The following is a 20,456-nucleotide window of genomic DNA, read 5'->3' as shown; positions in this document are numbered from 1 at the left end:
AGCTGACAGGAAACAAACAAAGATTATTATAATTTCCATGCTTTACTACACAGCATGGATAATTCAGTGACACAAAAATCTTCATTAACTGTTTTCAGGTTATTTTTCATGAGTTCTAAACATTAACCCCAGGCTACTTCAGACATACCAGCAGGAGAAAGAGAGAGAGGCAGGAGGTGAAGCAGTTAAAACTGTTCTGTTGGTAATTTATCACTGAAACCAATAAATTATAATGACATTGAATTTCAACAGAACAGCTAGAAATTGGGAGACTAATAACTGGATCTGTCCCAGAGTAAATCAGATTTTTATTACCAAGAACTGACTTTTCAGTGCCAAAGGGTGGGGTTGTACAGCCTGGCTTCCACAGCCACACATTTGCCAACAGAGTAAAACTTTTTTAGGTTTTTTTTTTGTTGTTGTTGTTGTAACCTCTGTTGGTACCCAGGTCAGCTTTGTGGGGCTTAAATGTATAAAGAACATTGGGAGAGGAAGGGAGTGTAAGAGAAATGTGAATGGAAATACACAGCAAGAATCTATTCCATGGCTTTGAAATCCTAAATCCTTCAGAGGATTTAGAGCTCCTTTAGAGCTGACTGAGGTTTCCAGGACTGATTCAGGCATGGAGGCCCTTTGCATTATGTGGGCACAAAGTCCCAGAATGGTTTGGGTTGGAAGGACCTTAAAGCCCATCCCACTCCACCCCCTGGCACGGGCAGAGGTGCCACTCCCCAGGTCAGGTGGCTCCATCCAGCCTGGCCTCAACAGAAAACCAAAATCAATTCCTTTTCCATCCTGTGCTGTTTTCCACCCCACACAGGGCAGCTGAGAACACGAAGAGATTTCCCACCTACCTGTGAAGTTGCCATTGTGCTGCTCTTTGCTCATTCTGATGTGTCTCTGGTCACAGTCTGTGCCATTCTCTGCCATTTCATAGATCAGTCACGTGTGGGGACCTGAGAGCAGAAAAAACCCAAAAGGACAAGGTGTGGTTCTGGTTAGGAGCCCTCCACAGTCAAAGGATGCACTCAAACACCCAGCAGCTCTCCAAATCCACCTCACACAATCCTGCATTACACCATCCAACAGCAGAAAGTGATTCAATCCCCACAGTGACAAAGATTAAAACATTTCCACCTACATAATTCTAAATTTTTCACTCAAATGACAAAACTCCCTCACTTCTAACAGCTGAACAAAAGCTGATTAAACAAACCCCTTCCTTGACCCAGCCCACTGTTTGGGCTCCAGGAGCAGCAGAGCTTCATACAAACCTCACTTCCATCCTGCCACTGGTGCTTCGGGTGTGCTGCTCATCCTGGCACTACAGCTTTGCAGGTTGTCACTGTGTCAAAAACCTCCCTGGCTGAAAGATCAGCCCTCAGTGTGGTAACCAAGATACAGAGCTGCATCTCCTGCTTTGCACAGCCTGCTGTCTCTGAAGCACAAAAGGCAAACTCTTCAGAGCACAAGAGCTTTGCTGGCACTGTCCATACTCCCTCTAAAGAGAGCAGCCCTAAAACAAAACCCCAAAAGAACAGATGTGGTTTTCCTTATCCAGGAGAGTAAATAATGCAAGAAGTGGGAGCCAGCACAAACCAGAGTGTTGCAAGAGTTGCCTTTTTTTTTCTTTCAAAAAAAACCCAACCCTGAACAGCTGACAATTCTTATGCAATCAAACACAAAGAGAGTAACCAGTCAGACTCCTTGTTTTAAAAACCCTCTCTTGAATCTTAAAACAGTTTCTGGAGTTTTATTTGGAAAAGAGAGTCCCACAAAGCTAAAGCATTTTATTTGCATTGTATTTCTCCCAATAAGCATATGTGATTTAAAGTTTTTGATACGTTGCTTTTGTTGGAAAGAGAAGTGGTGCAATATTAAAATGACAGGTTATATAAAACTTTTCAGTGGAAGAAATTGAAGTTCTACAGAAAAAATACTTCCCCATTGATTTATGTTAGGGTTAAGAGCCAAGCAGCAACTCAGGTTTGGTAAACAGGAGTGAGATCACCTCTTGGATTCAGACTGCAATAATTTTGTCAAATTTTTAAATAAAATGTTCGAAGATTTCAGATGCTGTATTTGACATTTCCAGGGTGTCACAAGTCAGTTTTAGACAGGTGTTTTTCTAAACAGGTACCAGCCTTGTGCATTACTTGCAATAGAGGTAAAATTGTTAGCTAGAATCTAATTATTAAAGGTCTTAGTTAAAAACAGTAGTCAAAAGCACTGAGGTCTCAGGAAGGAGTCCTTTCCTCAACACCTCCCCCTGACACAAAATGTTCAGAAACAGAAATCTGTCTGGTTAAACAGGGCAGCAGAAACTCATCTCATGCATGTCACAGCTTTTATTCACTGCAATATGAACCCCAGACTACCCAAAGCACCTCAAAAATGAACAAAACACCTTTGCAAAAGCTGAAAAATGCCAAGGGCTCCTGAGTCAGCCAAGGCCAAGTGGCTGAGCTGCTGCAGTGGGAGCTCTAGAGCATCACTGCATCACCTGCAGCCCAGGGACTGCTCAAACCCCAGGGAAATGTGGAGCTCTCCCTCTCCCAGGTGGGTTTAGAGCAGCCTGACCCTCTGGAGCTACCCCAGCCCTCAGCAGGGGATAACAGGCCAGTTGTGTGGTGTTCAATAGCAGGATCAAATGTTCTGCCACCCCTCAGTTCCATCAGGACAGGTGGATTTGGTTTGTTTCTGACTGCACTCAGTTGTGCTTATTTTTATACATATTTAAATAAGTGTTTATGAACACCTACAGTGCAAGTTTATATACACACATACCATGTATATACCACACGAATTTACACACACAGAGCTCAGACTGCAGAGGGCAATATTTAAATTACACACCCACACACAGCAAGCCTGATGTTCACAGAAAGCTGCTTAGGAAGCAAAAGCCATCCAGAGCTGTTGAGCACACACAGCAACGCTAAAAAAACTGCTCTGGCTTAGGGAACTTCAGTCACATTTTGTTGACTTAAATATAGCAAAGATTAGAAAAAAAAATGCCACAAATTTCAGCGGAAGCCACACGTTCCTCATTTTGAAATCTATCTTTTTCCATGTGGGCAAATCTAGCCTTCAAAATTAAAGTCTTGATTGGTTTGGTCTCTGCTCTCAGCTTAATTACACTCCAAGGAAGTTCATTTAGTGCAATGCCAACTGCTCTCCATGTTTGATGCTAAAGCCCAGGCTGTGCACAACACTGAATTCCAGTGCAATCCATGAGATTCCTGCACCTCTGGAGGGCTCAGGTGTGTTGTTCCCAAGGCATGACAGCTTTTTTTTCAGAGCCACTTTTACCCTGCCTGCCTGGAAAGGCACTAATCCAGGATGAGCTTTGCATAACACCACCTCAAGTACACAAGTCAATGAAGCAGATAAATAATCCCCTTCCACACTTCTTCAGGACAAGTACTTGTCAAGAAGGTCTTAAAGTTCAACCATTCTGCAAGAAAGCTCTAAAAATTAATATTTAAAACCACAGCTGATGGAGATGGGATACCTATCACACGGCAGGGCTGAAAGGGCTGCAAACCCCTCCAGGCTCCAGAACAGAAGCTCCCTGCTTTACCTAAGTCTAATTATACTCAAAGCATCTTAGCAAAGGCACTGGAGGATGCACATCCCCTCAGCTCAGCACCCTTGATCTCTGTGCTGCTTGGTGCCCACCAGAGCCACCAGTCCTGCACTAACAGGGATGCACTGGAGTGGGAGGCTGGCCCAAAATGGAGTTATCCCTCATTAACTCACTGCATATTCTCAAGTTCACACCCAATACGTGACAGCTCACCACAGGAAATTAAATTCCATCTGCTAAACAGAACTTCACTTCTGACAGATGCTGGGAAAGACACAGAGCCCATCTCTAAAAATAAATTTGCCTACTGCATGGAGTACTTAGCAGCAAACATAAAAATAAACTATTTAAAAGAGCGAGGAAAACAACTGTGGCCAGTTTTTGTATCAGGGTGGCTGAGATCATTTGTTAGAGCTGTGCTCACACAAGAACTGCTTTGTAGGGCTGAACAAAGAGCTGACAATACACCACTGAGCTTTAGTGCAACCCAAAACATGAAGTATAAAAAGACAATTATTGCTAGTCAAAAATGCAAATTGGTCAACAAAAAGGGTTTATGGCAACTGTGACTGGCACTTCACAACATAAGTGAGACAAAGCAAAACAAGAGCATGAGAACACAACAAAATTGGGCACTGCAGTATCTGCTCTCTGTAATCAGAGAAAAGGACAAAAGTCTCTTCTCTGGAGCTCAGGGGAGGCTGTGGAAGCACCCAAGTGTTGGGTGCATTTATGCAGAAGGAACCAGTTTTGGACAAGGCAGCTGAGTGTCTGCACTCTCACTTGCAGGAGCAGAATGTGGACTCCTGCTGTACTAAGGATTTTTGGAGGACTCCTTTCCAGTGTGCTGGAACTACAAGGAAGCTGTTTTCATGATCTCACTGCTCTCCCAGACAGTGTTTGAAACACTAATTCTTACCACTTCTTACTGAAAGAGCCCTGACTCTCATCTCCATCAGTTCCTGCTCACACAGCTCCCAGAACCAGAGTTACAGCTTGAAGAATTTTGTTTTTCCCTCCTGCCACACCAGCAACACATAATTTCCAGTCAGTTCTTGCATTTAAAGCCAAATGTTCCAATCCTGCTGCTTCCTTCTCCTCAACTTTTCTGATATTTCTTTTTCTACACCACTGTCCTTCAGTTACAATAAGGAGAAAAAAGGATTAAAATCCAGCCTTTCCAGGTGGGTAAAGAATTAAACATCTGTGAGTGGGGTTTTTTTTTTCAGTCATCAAATGCTCTACAGAGAGAATAAGTTAACAACTCCCTGGCAAAGAAACACAAGGAAGCTGTTTTCATGATCTCACTGCTCTCCCAGACAGTGTTTGAAACACTAATTCTTACCACTTCTTACTGAAAGAGCCCTGACTCTCATCTCCATCAGCTCCTGCTCACACAGCTCCCAGAACCAGAGTTAGAGCTTGAAGAATTTTGTTTTTCCCTCCTGCCACACCAGCAACACATCATTTCCAGTCAGTTCTTGCATTTAAAGCCAAATGTTCCAATCCTGCTGCTTCCTTCTCCTCAACTTTTCCGATATTCCTTTTTCTTTTTCTACACCACTGTCCTTCAGTTACAATAAGGAGAAAAAAGGATTAAAATCCAGCCTTTCCAGGTGGGTAAAGAATTAAACATCTGTGAGTGGGGGTTTTTTTTTCAGTCATCAAATGCTCTACAGAGAGAATAAGTTAACAACTCCCTGGCAAAGAAACAGCTTGGAGAGCACGTTCCCTCGAAAGCCAAAGACTGCCTGGCACAGGAGCACGCTCAGGTGAAGGATGGGGTCAGTCTGGAAGTGAAACATCACCTACCCCTTCCAGCTCCTCAGTTATTCCCTCTCCACCACTCCTCCAGGATCTGAAGGCAGTGGAGGAGCCAACCACGTCCTCAGCTCTGCAGCACTGGAGCCCAAAACCTCCTCTTGCAAAGCTGCTGCCCCTACAGAGCAAGAGAGCAGCGTGCAAGTGACACTGGAGTGGCACTGGAGTGGCACTGGAGTGGCACAGCCCCGACACTGGAGTGGCACTGGCGTGGCACAGCCCTTCACCTGGGGGTTCATGACTTTCCTGAAGATGACAGAAAATAGAAAAAGTAACTGCTTGATTTTTTTTCCCAGTCTTTCAGCACTCTTGGGAAGCATTCAATTAAAATAAATGAGGCCACATCTGAAGGATGTTCCAAATCTCCACAGATTTTGCCATAATGGGTTATTTTGATATGAGTGCATTTATTGCCATACTAAAAATGTTTTCCTAGCTAAAATAGTTTAATTCCTCAAAGGAGAAGTAATTCAGTTAGAGACCACAGGTTTCCATTTTGTGGGTTATGCCTCTGTACACCAGACCTATTTTCCAATTCCTACCCAAATAAATCATCTTAGAATTTAGAGTTAAAATTCCCTTTTTTTTTTTTTTAAAGCCTTTTAGGAAAGACTGTTGTAACATGAGCTTCAGGGATGCCATGCAATTTCTTTTGAGTCAATGGAAAGTTCTGTCCCTGCCATTAAAGCCACATATATTAAACTCATCTTTTGGTGTATTTGTTTCTGGCGAAGCAGGAATTTTAATTACGTCCAGCAGTAGAATCAGGTGCGATAATAAAGCAGTAGAGATAAATAGATGAAAAGGTGAGACCCAAGGATAAGAGGATATGCAGAGGAGGCACAGCACAGATGAAAAGGGATGAACACAAGGACCTGACAAAGCCCAGGACGGCTGAAAGCAGCTCCTGACATAACAAATTCTGCTTTTCACAGGAACAGTCTCTAAGTGCAGCCAATTCAGATTTCACACTTGGCCATCCAGTGAGGACACACTGCCCAGACAAGGCTCACAGAGGCCAATTCTGAGCCTTGGGAGAAAGAAAATATTCTTTTAATAAGCCTGAAATACCCTGAACAACTGCCTGCCTCACTAATAACGTCTCCTGGCTCGCTCTGGTCCAAGCAGCACCAAAACCAGCAAGGTTTAGTGGTTTTGTGTTAGAAGCTGGTACAAAAAGCTCAGTGTTGCAACAGCTTCAAGGTTGTGCCCTTCGTCCTCAGGGAATTGCAAAGTCCATCCAGCTCACACTTGTCCACAAGGAAGAGAAGTTAAAGTTCCAACCTGCAGATAACTCTGTCTCCCATCACAGTACATCAGGAATTACAGGTTTTGGGGGTTTTTTTAAAGAAATAAGGAATCTCCAAGCAGGCAGATCACCCCAAGCATAGCTGCAGTCAGAGGCAGTTATGACATTCAGAAGGAATTCCAAGACAACAACTTAGAAAAAAAAAGATTTAAGGCAGAAAGAGTGCAGTTGTTCCAGCCTACTCACCTTCCTCATTGCTACCACCCACTTGAAAGCTCCTGACTCTCCTCCTACCCTTCCCCACAGCAATTACAAACACCAGTGATGTCAGCAGCTCAGCAGGACACGAAACAAAGCTCAGACTAATAAAGAGAGCTCACCTCCCATTGCACAACTGGAAAGTGGCTTTTGAAGCCCTCACCTGAAAACAGGGGATGAAGCCATCGTTACAACTGTCACTTATCCCATAAGGAATAAAGGAAAGCCTATTCCATGCTGCAGAAATGATGGACTGGAAGAAGGAGGACTGACATAACAAAGCTTGTTTCAATGGGAAAATCAATGCATCATGAACAGCTGATGTATGTTATCACAAGGTGTTAGGAAGCATGAGAATCCCCCATCAAACTGAGGTGAAAATATCTCTTAAAGAGCAGAATTACTAACAGCAAAACATCACCAAAATCCACTGCCCAAATACAACACTCGTGGTCCAAGGCATGAAAGACTAACACCACACTTTCTCCACCTCAACCCACATTGTCACAGTTAACTAAACCAGGATACCCACTTGTTGGTAAGCACAGAGCAGAGAAAACAAGGGCAGGAGAAAACCCTGAAAAAATGTCATAGGTGCAGTCGGAAGGGGATAACCTGGATTCACAGCACTTTAGAGATAAATAGCTGCTATCAAACACACTTATCACCCCTTCTCTCAGGTCACCTTCATGACCTGCCAGGCATCTGAGAGGCAAAACTGGAATAAAACGGGAATCTTGCTGCTTTATTATCTGCTGTAATCACCACATGACATCGGCTAGAGAAACAAAAACCAGACGAGGTGTTTAACCCCAGCCAGCAGAAATGTCCCCACGGATTTGGGCCTCACAGCCAGGAGCCCCAGGCAGCCCACAGGGATGCAGGGAGCACCCAGCCGGGAAAGCACAGCACATTTCCAGTGGAAAAGCAGACAAAGGCCATCGCTGTCTGCCTCTCCGCAGGCAGCAGGACAGATTTCTCCCCGTTTCACCAGGCAAAGTCCCTTGGGCCGGAGCAGGGCGAGTCTATCCCACCCTTCCCGGGATTTGGAGGAGCAGAGCCGCTCTCCAGCACGGTGAGGCGGCAGCGGCTCATTTTCACCCTCAAGGCCGGCGAGCAGCAGCCTCCCCTCACACCCTGCTCCTCCACAGCGTTCCCGGCCCCCACAGGGCTCGCACAGCACCGGGGGCCGCCCGGCCCGGGGGTCCCCTCACGCCGGAGGAGCCGTGAGGGGAGCGGGGCGGCGCTGAGGGGAGCGACGGGCAGCGCTGAGGGGCCGGTGAGGAGACCCCCGCCCGCAGGGAGAGCCCCGGGCCCGGCCCCGCACTCACCACGCTGCAGCGGCTCCGCTCGGCCCGGCACAACGCGGAACTCGGCCCGGCACAGCCCGCCCCGGCCCGCCCCGGGCTCCGTCACTTCCCGAGCGCCGCGGCCCCGTCACCTCCGGGCGGGCGCGGCGGAGCGGCCGGTGAGCGGTGAGGGCTGCTCCTCCATGGCCCCCTCGTGCTCCCCCCGAGGGCCGCGGGGTCCCGCACGGTTCGGTCTCCGCTCGGGTTTTGGCCCCCGGGCGCGGCCGGGCCTGGCGGGGCTGAGGTGCCGCAGCCCGCGGTGGAGCTGGAGGCGGCCCCGCTGCTCGGCTGAATGTGGGGTGTTGACTTAAAACCTCCGGCGTTTCACCGTTTCTCTCCCCGTTTTTAGGTGTAATTTTGACATGAGGAAAGGCTGAGAGAATTGGGAGCGTTCAACCTGGAGGAGAGAAGCTCCGGGGTGATCTAATTGTGGCCTTCAAGTAAGTGAAGAGAACTTGCAGGAGAGGTGGGGCAGGATTATTTACAGAGGCCTGGGGTGACAGAACAAGGGGGAATGGATTCACACTGACAGGCAAGGGGGTTAGATTGGGTATTAGGAAAATGTTTTTCCCTGTGAGGGTGGTGAGACCCTGGCACAGAGCAGCTGTGGCTGCCCCATCCCTGGAAGTGTCCAAGGCCAGGTTGGACAGGGCTTGGAACAACTTGGGATAGTGGGAGGTGTCCCTGGCCATGGCAGAGGGTGGAACAGATGAACTTTAAGGCCCTTTCCAACACTAACCATTCTCTGATTCTAGGATAATTTCCCATTTTATCTTAGCTTTGAGTCAAAGCCCATCACCAGTGAGATGTTTGCAGTCAGAAAGCTGTGTCTGGGGAGCTGTTCCTTTGTGTTCCTCACAAATATTCTTTGCCTACACATAACCAAGTGAGAGCACACAAAATGCTCTCAGAAGCTGGGAAACACTCAAGTAAATCCTGTCTTTTCCCCCCTTCCAGAGGCAGTCTCCAAAACCCACCATGATTTCTCTCTCTGAGCCCGAGTTCCTGAAGGTGGTCATCGGAGTGGTGTGCGGTGTGTGCCTGGGCTGGGGCATGCGGGGGAGGCTCCGCAGGAAGCCTGGAGCTGGAACACTGCCAGAACCTTCCAGCAGCCTGGGGGGCGAGGCCGACATCATGGGGGAGTCGGGGGAGCTCAAGCTGGTGCTGGTCGTCCGCAACGACCTCAAGATGGGCAAGGGCAAAGTAGCAGCACAGTGCTCCCACGCTGCTGTCTCTGCCTACAAGCAGGTCCACAGAAGGAATCCCGAGCTCCTGAGGCAGTGGGAATATTGTGGGCAGCCCAAAGTGGTCCTCAAAGCTCCCGATGAAGAGACTCTGGTGCAGCTGCTGGCTGAGGCGAGGCGCCTGGGGCTGACTGTGAGCTTGATACAGGATGCTGGGCGTACTCAGATAGCCCCAGGCTCCAGGACAGTCCTTGGGATCGGACCTGGACCAGCTGATGTCATAGATAAAGTTTCTGGTCACCTTAAGCTCTTCTAAACTGGTACCAAAAAGACCTGGATGTGTTCATGTATGTCAGTACTGAAGGGATAAAAATCCACGCTGTTTTGTTTTTTTTTTCCCATGTCTTCCTTCAGTGTTAATAAAATAAGCAAGTTTTGTAAGATTTAATTTGTAAATCATGAGTTTCTCTAGCTTGTGTTCCAAAAGTGGGAAAGAATATTCTAGGCTCAGGGCAGTTGAGGAAAGCAGAGCTGGCACAAGAAGGAACTCAGTAATTTTACAATTTGTGCAGTTGGTTGAGGATTTTGCACGTTGGTTGATAGAGTTTAAGAGTTTCCTCTTTCTGCCTGCTTTCTGTAGTGAATACATTCTTTAATTCAGAAAGGCTCAGCTGCTGAAGCAGTTAATAACTGGAGCTGGGGGGTAACTTCCTGCCCAAACAACTGCTGCAACAGCTTGTAACTGGTACCAGGCTGACCAGTTCAACTGGATTTGCAGCCCAGACCAGTAAACAGTTGTGGGGAGCAGCTGTAAGCTGAGCTTCCCTCTGGAGGGGTCTGTGTAGATACTAAATGTGCAAAAATGTGCAGTTAAGCCAAGGTGTGGGGAGTTTCCCTCCTTATAAACAACTGGGCACTCAGGGACAGATTTACATCCTGGTTTTCTTGGGATTAACTCCCAGGCACTCCTGGGTTTAAGGAAGCACCCTGTTGTAGATATTACTGCACAGGTCAGAGCACCTTGGGGGTTCCAGTAAATTCTACTTGTACAGTTTGTGAGAGTTCTGCTGCTAAGCACCTTTTCCAACCTCTCAGTTGTGAACCAGTTTGTAGGAGAGGGAACAGGATTTATCTCCATCTCCAGCCATCCACAGCCCCAGAGGGAATGGCAGAGGGGCTGAAATGCCAATAAACACAGAGGAATGGAAATGCTTTTATACTGCACCTCTTACTTAGAGGCAGAATCCTTTCCAGAGTCACTGCAGACTTTGCTCCACCCCTGCTGCCCACGGAGAGCCAGGGGCAGGGGAGCTCCTGCCAGCCCCATTCCATGAGGTGCTGCAGTGCCCAGCCCCAGGATCACAGCACACAGCTGTGGGGCTCACAGAGGAAGAGGGAGTGGATCTGGGTCCTGATGCCCAGGAGAGCCAGGGGCAGGGGAGCTCCTGCCAGCCCCATTCCATGAGGTGCTGCAGTGCCCAGCCCCAGGATCACAGCACACAGCTGTGGGGCTCACAGAGCAAGAGGGAGTGGATCTGGGTCCTGATGTGGAGTGGCTCCTGGTTAAGAGACAGGAGCTTTAGAGTGGCTGGAAATCTGGCCAGTGCTGTCAAGACTCGTTACACTCAAATATGACAGTATTCATAAAGAAACATTTAAGTCAATTTTATTTGAAGCTAAATATGTTTAAGGCAATTTACATACCTAGAACATGATCTCAATTGAACTGGCACACCCTACTACAATCCTAATTATCATCTGGTCAAATATGCTGGAGTTGACCACAGTGCAGCCAACTGGTGAAAAGTGCTATTTTCTTCTCTCTGGCATAATCTCTCTCTAGAAAAAGCATTACATATTTTCCTGTATTGCCCCCTCAGTGCAAGACCCCACTACTGGTCCCCATTGCTGCTCTGCTGCTGGCCCCTCAGACCCCTGGCTGCACACACCTGCATTGCCCCCACTACCAGCACTGGAATACTTGGTTTGAGTCCAAAGGTCCTTTTTTTTTGAAGACAGTAAAGTGAAGCTACCACTATGCAGCATGTCCACAGTCCAGTAATTTATTTTTAAATTGCGTAATTTCAAATTGCACAAACAAAACTGAACAGCAATATGCTTGAATTCTCTCTTCTGTACACTCAAAACAGTGATCTAAAACACCACAATATCCAACATACACAAACCTCAGGGCAGGGTTAGTAAATACACAGATTGGAATCATGGTGCTCTGTTCCTGAATGGAATGTCCCACAAAAGCACAGGATACAGCACAACATAAGGTCATCTGTTACATATGGAGTGAGCAAAAAGACACTAGCATTTTCTATATGCATAACTGGAAAAACCTGCATAGGTTAAGGGAAAAGAAAAAAAACAAAAAACCAAAACCCAGAACTTTTACTCATTTTAAGTCAGGCAAGGTTGTCTGTACGCATTTTAAATTCTTTTAGAGCTATGCAATCCAACCCAGGGAGGATATGCTGATTAGTGTTGTCTCTTGTCAGCAGTCTTGCAAGGTCAAATACAAGTATCTTGGCTTTAGCTTTCTCCAAATATACAGTGAGACTTAAATGCATTTAGAATAGACAGTACATACTGTAAGCTGCTCACATACAATGAACTTAAGATTCAATATTAGAGTGTAACACTATAGAGTGCAAATCAGAATTTTCACAATAGACTTAATGGTAATAAGCAGTCCTGCAAAAGCCCACTTGAACAAAGTCGTTTAAACTATTCCCCTTCTGAAAGTAAAAGTCTAAATGACATGGAATGTGAAAAAGATTTAACAGAAGTGATTCAAATCGTTTGCGCTAGAAAAAACAGTCCTTCATGAAATAAAGGTTACAAGAACACGAGGCAGAACTCTTTGCTTTTTTCCCTGTTATGAGTTAAAGCGGGGAGGGACGGTGGAGTTTCAGTAAGAAAAGTTGCTGCTCCAGACTGGCTTGTGCTGCTTCTCACATGCTGTAGCCGAAGCCGGGCTGCGGCTGCCCGTACGGAGGGGCCGTGTAGCCATAGCCAAAAGGTGCCTGGGGAGGAACTGCCACGCTGGGTCCTGCTGTCAGCATCAGCTGGGGCTGGCCTGCAACACACAACGGGCACCTTACTCCTCTTTCTCAACTGAGGAATCGCCCTGGAAGTTTTCAGGAGGTGTTTTCTATGTTTCAGGCTTATTCAGGGGCACAACGGGTGTTTTCCCACAAAAGCTCAGGACACAACACGTGGCTAAAAATACTCCAGTGAAGAAACTCTTACTAGAATAAGTTATTGGGTTAAGTTATAAGTTGCAGGGTTATTTTAAGTGTTTTTCTAGTCATATTTCATAGAATAAATTTGGAAGTGTTTCCGGGTCATTTTCCTGTGTTCTCGGGAGTGTTTAATTTTTGTGTTTCAAGGGTTTTAGAAGGGTATTTTGAGGTGTTTTGCTGATTGTATTTTATAGCATGACTTTAGAGGTGTTTTCAGGTGATTTCACGGTGGTTTTCATTGTCTATGGGTATGTGTTTCAAGTCTTTTGGAGGCTTACTTTATGTGATTTTTCTGGTCGTATTTAATATGGATATGAAGAAAATACCCAATATAAAGTATGTATAAATATGCTTTAGATATAAAGCACATTGCACAAGATGCAAATAACCCCTTGCTGGAAGTCTGGAATAGCACAGCCCCTGTACACCTTTCCTTAAGGAGCCAGGACAACCTTCAATCCTGCAGTCCACAGCCCACCTCAGCAGCCACAGCACTTATCTAGTATTTTGGAACACATTCCTTAAGACTTGATTTCACATGGAGAATGTTCCCATCTCCCAGGACTTTCTCAGGAAAAAAACAAGATTAGGGAAGGCTTGTTTAAAAACTGAAATATGTTATTGATAACACACAAACTAAAGCATTACCATAAACAATAGGTTGTGTTTCTGTAGCTTGCTCCTCTTCCTTTCTCAAAGACTCCGATGCATCCAGTTTATCCACCTGGAATTGAGACCAACAATTAAAGAAATCTCCTCTAAAACAGGTACTTATTCGTGGCAGAGAAGTGGAAAAGCCTTAGTGGTATGTCAACACCCATCAAGAAAAGGAGACCATTTACAAGTTAAGATCAATTCAAGTAGCAATGTTGGTACTGGTGCAGTCAAGATTGTCTGTTTCCTGAAAAAAACCCTCATTGAGGGATTTTCAACTTCTTTGAAAGCTCACTCCAGGCTGAAGCTTTGTACAAAAGGTTCTGGACTGGACTGGAGCTGGACAGTCTTTGGACTCAGATTTGAGCTCAGTCTCAATTGGAGACCTCTGGCATTGGAGCAATTGCCAAGATAATGCCCAGACCTGCAGAAGCTTCCCTGGAGGTGACACTGAGGCACAGCAATGTGGTTTGTATTTGGATAGAGCAGACTGCAATAGCATCCGACATGTCACTTGAGCCTCGAGATTTCACTTTCCAAACCCATTCACTCATGCAATTTAAGTTCAAATGCAGAGAATGCATGTGTATAAGACTTGCTTTTTCCACTCCAGAACTGTGTGGCAGTCAGCCTAAACCCACAGATACTCCAATTCTTCCAGCTTTACACACAGTAACAGACAAGCCTGGCCAGCTTCACTGCTGCACTGCGAGTGCAATGGTGCTGTTTGCCCACCCCTACAGAAAGGCAAGAGAAGGAACTTCTTCTCTAGTGAATTATTGCTCATTTCTAAGACAGATCCAAGGGAACTCAGCATTTCTACAGTCTAAGGCAGGCCCTGAAACTAAAACCACAAAATGAGGTGTTGGTATTTTACCTGGGAGATAAGATTTAGAACAAAAGTCAGAGATAATCATGCCAATTACTTTGAAAGACAATGATACAACTCACAAGATTAACATTTCATTTCATTTGTGTCCCTAATAAAGGAGTTTGAAGGTTTCCTGCACTTACACAGGGTCACTGCTATTTATTCAGCTACAACACTCCCAAGTGAGTTTTGAGTTGAACTGTGCTACATGAGCAAATATCTGCTGGCAGCTCTGAGAGCTGGGAGCTCCTCCTTTCAGCTGTGAGTTAAAGGTGTGTTCCATAAACCTGCTCCTCTGTAACCTCAAGCTGAGGCACAACTCCAGGGAGTGGCAGAAGTCCTGAGCTCGAGTTCCCTCAGTGACTGGGCTCCCATGGCCAGCCTGGTGGTTGCCTCCCACAGTATCTGCCTTGCTGCTGCCAAAGTGCACGGGGTTGTATCCAAAGCTCCAAGACTCATTTCCAGACACCGTGCTGGGAACTGCACTGTTTTTAACTCAAAACAGCAACACACTGAACACAGAAGCACAAGTTTAGAGATGCAAATCCAAGGAGAATGTGCAGTTTGCTACTAAGCAGAGGCATTTGGCTTACTCACACTTGGAAAGCCTCCAGCCCAGGACATTCAATGCATTTTGGACCCAGTTTTGATGCCTCCCCTCAGAGCTGAACAAATACTGACAAGAACAAGCACGAGGTTGAAACCAGCCCACAGGATGGTTCTTACACCACTTGCTCGAGCATCACCAGCCTCAGGGCCCTACACTTGGAGCAAGATTGACTGAAAGGCTTTTCCACAGGGACTGCAATAAGCTGCAGAGGAAAAGTAACATGCATTCAATGTTATCGTGTTATGTGTGCATGAAAAAGAGGCAAAAGTACTGAAGCACGAGTGAGGTCTGAAGATGACTGCCATACAGGCTCCCCCCAAAAAACCACACGCAGCCCACAGCAATGCCTTGGAGCTTCAGGAGTAGTGGGATGTAATTGCAATGACTGCTACACATGCGTCGTTTATGCAAACACTGCAGTTCAATTACCTTTTTTCACACACACGCTCTCCTACTTTCCTTACTAGCTGCTGAAGGACCTTACACTACGTGTCTTAGGTTAGCCTTGAGTTCCAGTGGTGTCTTTACAACCAGCAGTTTTTGCATTTAGTCCATCTTCAAAGCTGTCTGTCACTTTGGTTTGCCCTTTGCTGAACCACATTAATGGAAAACTCCTGCAAGGGCTGACCCCTGGGCTCAGGAGGATCACAGTGGCATTTGTAGGGAAGCAGATGGACAGAAAACCTTGGATTGCCCTTCTGAAGGTCAAAGTTACATAGCAAAAGGCAAGCCCTGGAGTAGCCTCAGAAGAGCAATAAGCATTACCATTTTTTGGTTTTTTTTAATGAGGTAGCAAAAGAGGTTTAGTGAAGCTGAAGAGCTTGGAAGGCAGTCTTTTTTTTTTGGACAACTACTAGAAATTTACTATAGGGAGGAGAACCACAGACTTGGTGTAACAGCTGAAGTTTTAAACTGCTACATGAACTAGAGCACTGTGTGGATTAGATCAGCACCATGAGAACTGACACCTGAGTGAGGAAGAGTCCCTCTGGAGCAGCCAGTATCTACTCTGCCTACGGTCAGCACACATTAGTCACAGTCCAGAGATCAGGAACTGGATCACAGCCCTTCAACTAGCAAAAGCCAGATGGATTTAGGGATTCACAGACTTATTTCTTATTGTAGGAGGGTCTTCCAGTCAGATTGGCTGTTAAATAATAGCACTTGTGTAAATATTTGTGTGTTGTTTCAATTGCAGGCTGACTGTGATCCAACTGATCACCTGTATGCCCTTCCTGAGGATCTATTAGCTTATTAGTAGCAAATGAATCTACTTTTCACCTACAGCACTAGCTAGTGAGAGTTAAACAATTTGCAAATGCTTTAGTGATATTTTGTTTGGGGAAAAAGCAGTAGCAGCAGTGTAGTAAACATAGGAAAGAAAAAAACTCATGCAGAATCCTTAGACTTAGTCCTCCAGACTTAAAGATGGAAAACAAGAATCAACTTTCACCTTTTCCTTTATTGCATCAACCTGCAAAGGAATTCAGAAGGTGCAGCTTAGAAAAATCAAATTCCATATTTAGCATATAAAAAGGTAGAAACAAAAGCGTCAGGGAAGAAATAATTAAGGTACAGGTGAGTAAAAACAAAAGTACACCAGAAGTATCTGCTTTAGAAAGGCAGCTCTGCTTCTTGCTGGCTCTTACTTCATTAGCTACACCAAAACTACATCCTAATCCTTTATCAGATCAGGAAATTTTTATTTTTAAGAATCTACTATCCCACCAAAGGCATGGTGTTAGCTTGGTACAGGCATCTCTGACAGTTGTATTGCTCAGCCCACCTCCCCCAAAGCAGCATTTCAGGCTGGCTACAGAACTACAGGGTAGTCCTGCCTTTGGAAGGAACAGCCAGGCAAATTTCTGGACAAACAGGCACCTTAGTCTTCACTGACTGCATGAAAGTAAAAGCTGAACTCAAGCCTGGAAAGGTCTTAATCATTAAGCAATTTACACCATTTCACTGGAAGATACTCCAAAGGCTTCAGCTGGGAAAATCTTACTAGTGACAGCTGGATTTAACTCAAGTCTGTTCAAGCCTGTCAGAGCATTACCAAGTAGTTTCCCCCATCTTGAGTCACTTCAAATAAGAGTTGAGTCATAATTAGTGCCATTAAGTGTCAGAGCCACATTTTAGAGTTAAATGCATAGCAGAATAAGTTATCTCTAGGTCTAGCTATAAAGCTGTTTTAGTACACAGTCTAGAATTTAGTTAAAGCTTGATCCCAGCTGGGATTCCTGACTGACACAGCACAGGAAATGCCTGGAGCCTGGAACTACTTTAGACACTGCCCAGGGTCAGGCAAATACTACTGATGTAGGTTCTGTAATTGGTAGAGGGTGGAGCCTGCAAGTGTTTCAGCCTCTTAGAGGGCGAAGTCTCTCCCCAGATGGACTGAAAAGTAAGTGTGGACATGGACAGACAGACATTGGACAAAGCCCAAACCAATGTTAGTAGCAAGCAGACAGTCTCAAGGCATTCACCACAGTGACTAACAAGCTCTGGGTGTTGGAGAGGCACCTGCTCTTACCTTGGTCAGGTATTCCTTCATGACCTGGATAAAGTATGGCATGGCAAAGTCCATAATGTTGTGCCTCCACGCTGTTTCCAAGACAACATCCGGCCTTAGGAGATCGTAGCAGGTGAAGAGACAAGCCCCAAAGCATTCCCTCTTGTTCTCCTGCAAGAACCACTGCAGCAGCTCTTCTGCCAGCTCAGTATCTTTGGATTCGGAAGCGTACTGCATGGCATCCTGCAAGGGGACAGAGCCTCAGCCTCGGGGGACACAACCACCCAAACGTGCTGTTAACCAAGCTCCCCTCAGAGCCAACAAGCCAGAGCTGCTGAAGGTGTCTCACCTTGTAGAGCCTGTCCTTCTTGCAGAGCTCCACGCTCTGTTTCCAGCGGTTGTTGCCTTTGAAGAGATAAGCGGCGATCCTCCGGAACTCTATTAGCTCGTGCTTCTCCAAACGTTGGGCAAGAGAAATGTTGTCAAAGTTGTCATAAGCATCTATAGAAGTCCTAAGAGCCTGAGTGAAGCAGAAAAAAAAAAAAAGTCATACCACAGATGTACAACTGCACTCATAAAATGCAAATATTTCCCATTAGTTCTGTATTCCTGCTTGTAGAAAGATAAAGTATTCCAGCCAGAACTGCAGAGATCTGCTACTTTATTTGAGAAGCTGCTGTTTGACACACATGGAGTTTAGATGTTTCAGTCAGTATTTTTCAGTAGGTTAAGAGTCTCTGAATACCAGGCAGCTGTTCTCTGAAAACAGTAGAACAGCCAGACATCACAACTATTTGCCTCTTCTGAGAGTCTTTCTGGTAACAACCAGTGTTTGTTTGCCTTAAATAAAAACTGTCACACTCATAACAAAGTAGCCACTCTATCCCCAATAGGAATGACACAAAATGCTCCCAGAAAGCCACTAACACTTTCCCACTTAATCCTTGACTCCTCACCACTAATTCACTTTAAAGCTGGAGAACATACATTTAAGGATTGTAGGTAAGCAGGTAAAAACTGCTGAAAATGAGAAAGAAAACTGTGTTTCTACACAATATGAGGTAAACCCAGAATTAAGTGCTTCAAGACAAGACGTACCTGGTAATCTTCTTCAATAATGAAGAGGTTGTTGAGGGACTCATTGACTGATTTGTTGTTGTGATTTTGAACAGAGCGCAGGTAAGGCTTAACCAGGGGCAGCTGTTTAACCTTCAACAAAACAGAGAGATACATTTAAGTCAGTTTTTGTGGAAGTCTCCTAGCATCTTCCCTGGCAGGCAGGGGAGTAGCTAAGCATTTTTAAATGCTACTACAGCTCAATGCTTTCCCAGCTTTTGCTCTCATCTGGATAGCAGGGAAATTACCTTTGTGAAGAACGTGACAGCACGAGTGTGGTCAAGCCGAGGGGACAACACCATCAGCAGATCATTGAGCAGCAGAGGCTTAAATTCCAAATAGAACTGAACTGCCTTGTAGTACAGCTCCACATTTGCCACCTAGAGAGGAGTAAAGATGTATGTTCAGAGCAGGAGTTTGATTGTGGGGAAATCCAAATAAAAGACAGACATAACTTTCCCCAGGAAAGCAATACCTTAGTGATGATATCTTTGAACTGGCCTTCTTTCCAAGCATCTGTTGGGTGATTCATCATTGTGATTATGGCATTATCATATTCTTCATACTTATCATACAGGAAAACCAGTTCAGCCCAGAGATGGGCTTGTTCTGCAGCTCTCAGAACCTAAGCAAAAGGCAGAATTAGCAATATTTGTTAACTGGAATTTTCATCAGTGCTCAGGCTTTAGTGCCATTAATAACCCCAGGAGCAGCTCATTCAAAAGCCAGGGTACAGATAGCCCAGAAAAGTGTGTTTTCAGCTAAATTTAAAGCCTCAGCCATTCACCTTGGGAATGTTGACTCTCGACCAGAACAGTTCCAAGTGCTCCCTCATCTTCTGTGGCTTGAACTTGGAGTAGAGAATTGCCAGCTCTGTGAACATCCCCATGTGTGCTCGCTCCAGCCCAAGGGCTGCTTCCAACATTGTGATCAGCTCTTCAAAGTACCCACGATCCTTAGAGACACAGACAGAGACATTTCACATCAGGAACCATCCAGAATCCCAGATTTTGACAGGGTTGCCATGACAGAACTGACTGTACAACAGGAGTCAGCTTAATTACCTGGTAATAGTTGATTAGCTCTTCCAGCTCATCTGCATGCACTACAATATGGAGCCCACACAGCTGAGCCAGGCGGAATTCTTTTCCATCCACACAAGCAAAGCAGACCTGGAATTGAGAGTTGTGTTACTGCTTAGAGCCAAAGCTTCTGAGCAAGCCCCAGCTTTGCAGTCCTCTGAAGACCTCAGAGGGAGTAAATTCACCTCTTTCCACGTGCGAGTGCTGTTGGCTTTCCGAGCTCCATCCACGGCTGCCTGGTACTCGCCGAGGTGCACCAAGGTTGAGGCCAAGCGGCCGAAGTTGGACACGTTGTTGTACAAGAGCTTGGCTGCTTCATACATCTTCTCATCATAGCAGCGATCACCAACCTGGGCAGAGCACAGCCAGGTTATTCCTGAGCTTTTTCAGCCAGTGGTTTACATTAAAGGTGTGGCAGTCAAGCCCTTGTCAAAATGGATATCCAAAGAGATGGAATTCCCAACATCTCTCTGTGAGTCAGCAAAACAAAGTCAGCCTCACTCACCTGCTGGATATGTGCATTGTTGGGGCCATTGATGAACTCCTCTAGCTCTGCCAGGCGGTTTGTTTTAGCAAGAGCAAAGATTAATTCTGTTTCCACATATGACTCCCGGGCCTTCTTGCGTGCCATCTGCAGATACTTCACCAGTTCTTCCCAGTTTCCTATGGAAAGGAGTTCAGAAATTTATTTCCCACCACTGGGGACACCTGTGCTTAGCTTACACAATCACCTAAACCTAATTTTGACATATTTCTACAGCTATTCCCCAACAATCAAAAACCTTCACACTGCATTATTCATATAATCTTAGAATGGGCCTAACTAAAATCTTATTTAACTTCATACAAGGACTCTGAATGAAGTCTCCAGCTAGATAAAGAAAGAAATTACAGGCCACTGATTATC

General features: G+C 45.6%; 3 protein-coding genes across 7 annotated transcripts in view; 1 reads left to right on the top strand and 2 right to left on the bottom strand.

Annotated features, from left to right (window-relative positions):
• The window catches only part of VMP1 (vacuole membrane protein 1), a 60,844-nt gene extending 52,499 nt beyond the window's left edge, over positions 1-8,345 (bottom strand). Inside the window, exons 1-2 of one of the 3 annotated variants that reach the window (XM_039720478.1) lie at positions 8,249-8,345; positions 855-956 (exon numbers count right to left, since the gene is read on the bottom strand). In XM_039720478.1, coding sequence (XP_039576412.1) covers positions 855-930 — 76 coding nt within the window. In that variant the 5' untranslated portion in view covers positions 931-956; positions 8,249-8,345. Of the gene's footprint in view, positions 1-854; positions 957-1,274; positions 1,494-5,401; positions 5,426-8,248 lie in introns of those variants that run through there. The other 2 variants (XM_039720480.1, XM_039720479.1) reach the window with 2 other exon arrangements.
• On the top strand, positions 8,327-9,903 carry PTRH2 (peptidyl-tRNA hydrolase 2). Of its 2 annotated transcripts, none has more exons than XM_039720481.1 (3): positions 8,327-8,392; positions 8,616-8,706; positions 9,224-9,903. In XM_039720481.1, the coding sequence occupies exon 3, from the start codon at positions 9,245-9,247 to the stop codon at positions 9,764-9,766; it is 522 nt and encodes a 173-aa protein (XP_039576415.1). In that variant the 5' UTR covers positions 8,327-8,392; positions 8,616-8,706; positions 9,224-9,244; the 3' UTR covers positions 9,767-9,903. The 2 variants fall into 2 exon arrangements, with proteins under 2 accessions (XP_039576415.1, XP_039576416.1); XM_039720482.1 differs by having other exon boundaries at positions 8,346-8,385.
• A 1,196-nt stretch (positions 9,904-11,099) lies between these two features.
• Positions 11,100-20,456, bottom strand: part of CLTC (clathrin heavy chain) — a 30,268-nt gene continuing 20,911 nt past the window's right edge. The window contains exons 22-33 of one of the 2 annotated variants that reach the window (XM_039720635.1): positions 20,055-20,212; positions 19,735-19,899; positions 19,532-19,639; positions 19,255-19,422; positions 18,943-19,092; positions 18,716-18,847; positions 18,450-18,560; positions 17,701-17,871; positions 17,373-17,594; positions 16,293-16,313; positions 13,353-13,428; positions 11,100-12,538 (exon numbers count right to left, since the gene is read on the bottom strand). In XM_039720635.1, coding sequence (XP_039576569.1) covers positions 12,414-12,538; positions 13,353-13,428; positions 16,293-16,313; positions 17,373-17,594; positions 17,701-17,871; positions 18,450-18,560; positions 18,716-18,847; positions 18,943-19,092; positions 19,255-19,422; positions 19,532-19,639; positions 19,735-19,899; positions 20,055-20,212 — 1,607 coding nt within the window. In that variant the 3' untranslated portion in view covers positions 11,100-12,413. The remainder of the gene's footprint in view (positions 12,539-13,352; positions 13,429-16,292; positions 16,314-17,372; positions 17,595-17,700; positions 17,872-18,449; positions 18,561-18,715; positions 18,848-18,942; positions 19,093-19,254; positions 19,423-19,531; positions 19,640-19,734; positions 19,900-20,054; positions 20,213-20,456) is intronic. The other variant, XM_039720636.1, reaches the window with a different exon arrangement.

The sequence above is a fragment of the Passer montanus genome, unplaced genomic scaffold, assembly GCF_014805655.1.
Source record: "Passer montanus isolate IOZ18808 unplaced genomic scaffold, ASM1480565v1 scaffold44, whole genome shotgun sequence".
NCBI classification, from domain to species: Eukaryota; Metazoa; Chordata; class Aves; order Passeriformes; family Passeridae; genus Passer; species Passer montanus.
The sequence above is the reverse complement of the archived record's forward strand: the minus strand, read 5'-3'. Positions and strand labels throughout refer to the sequence as shown.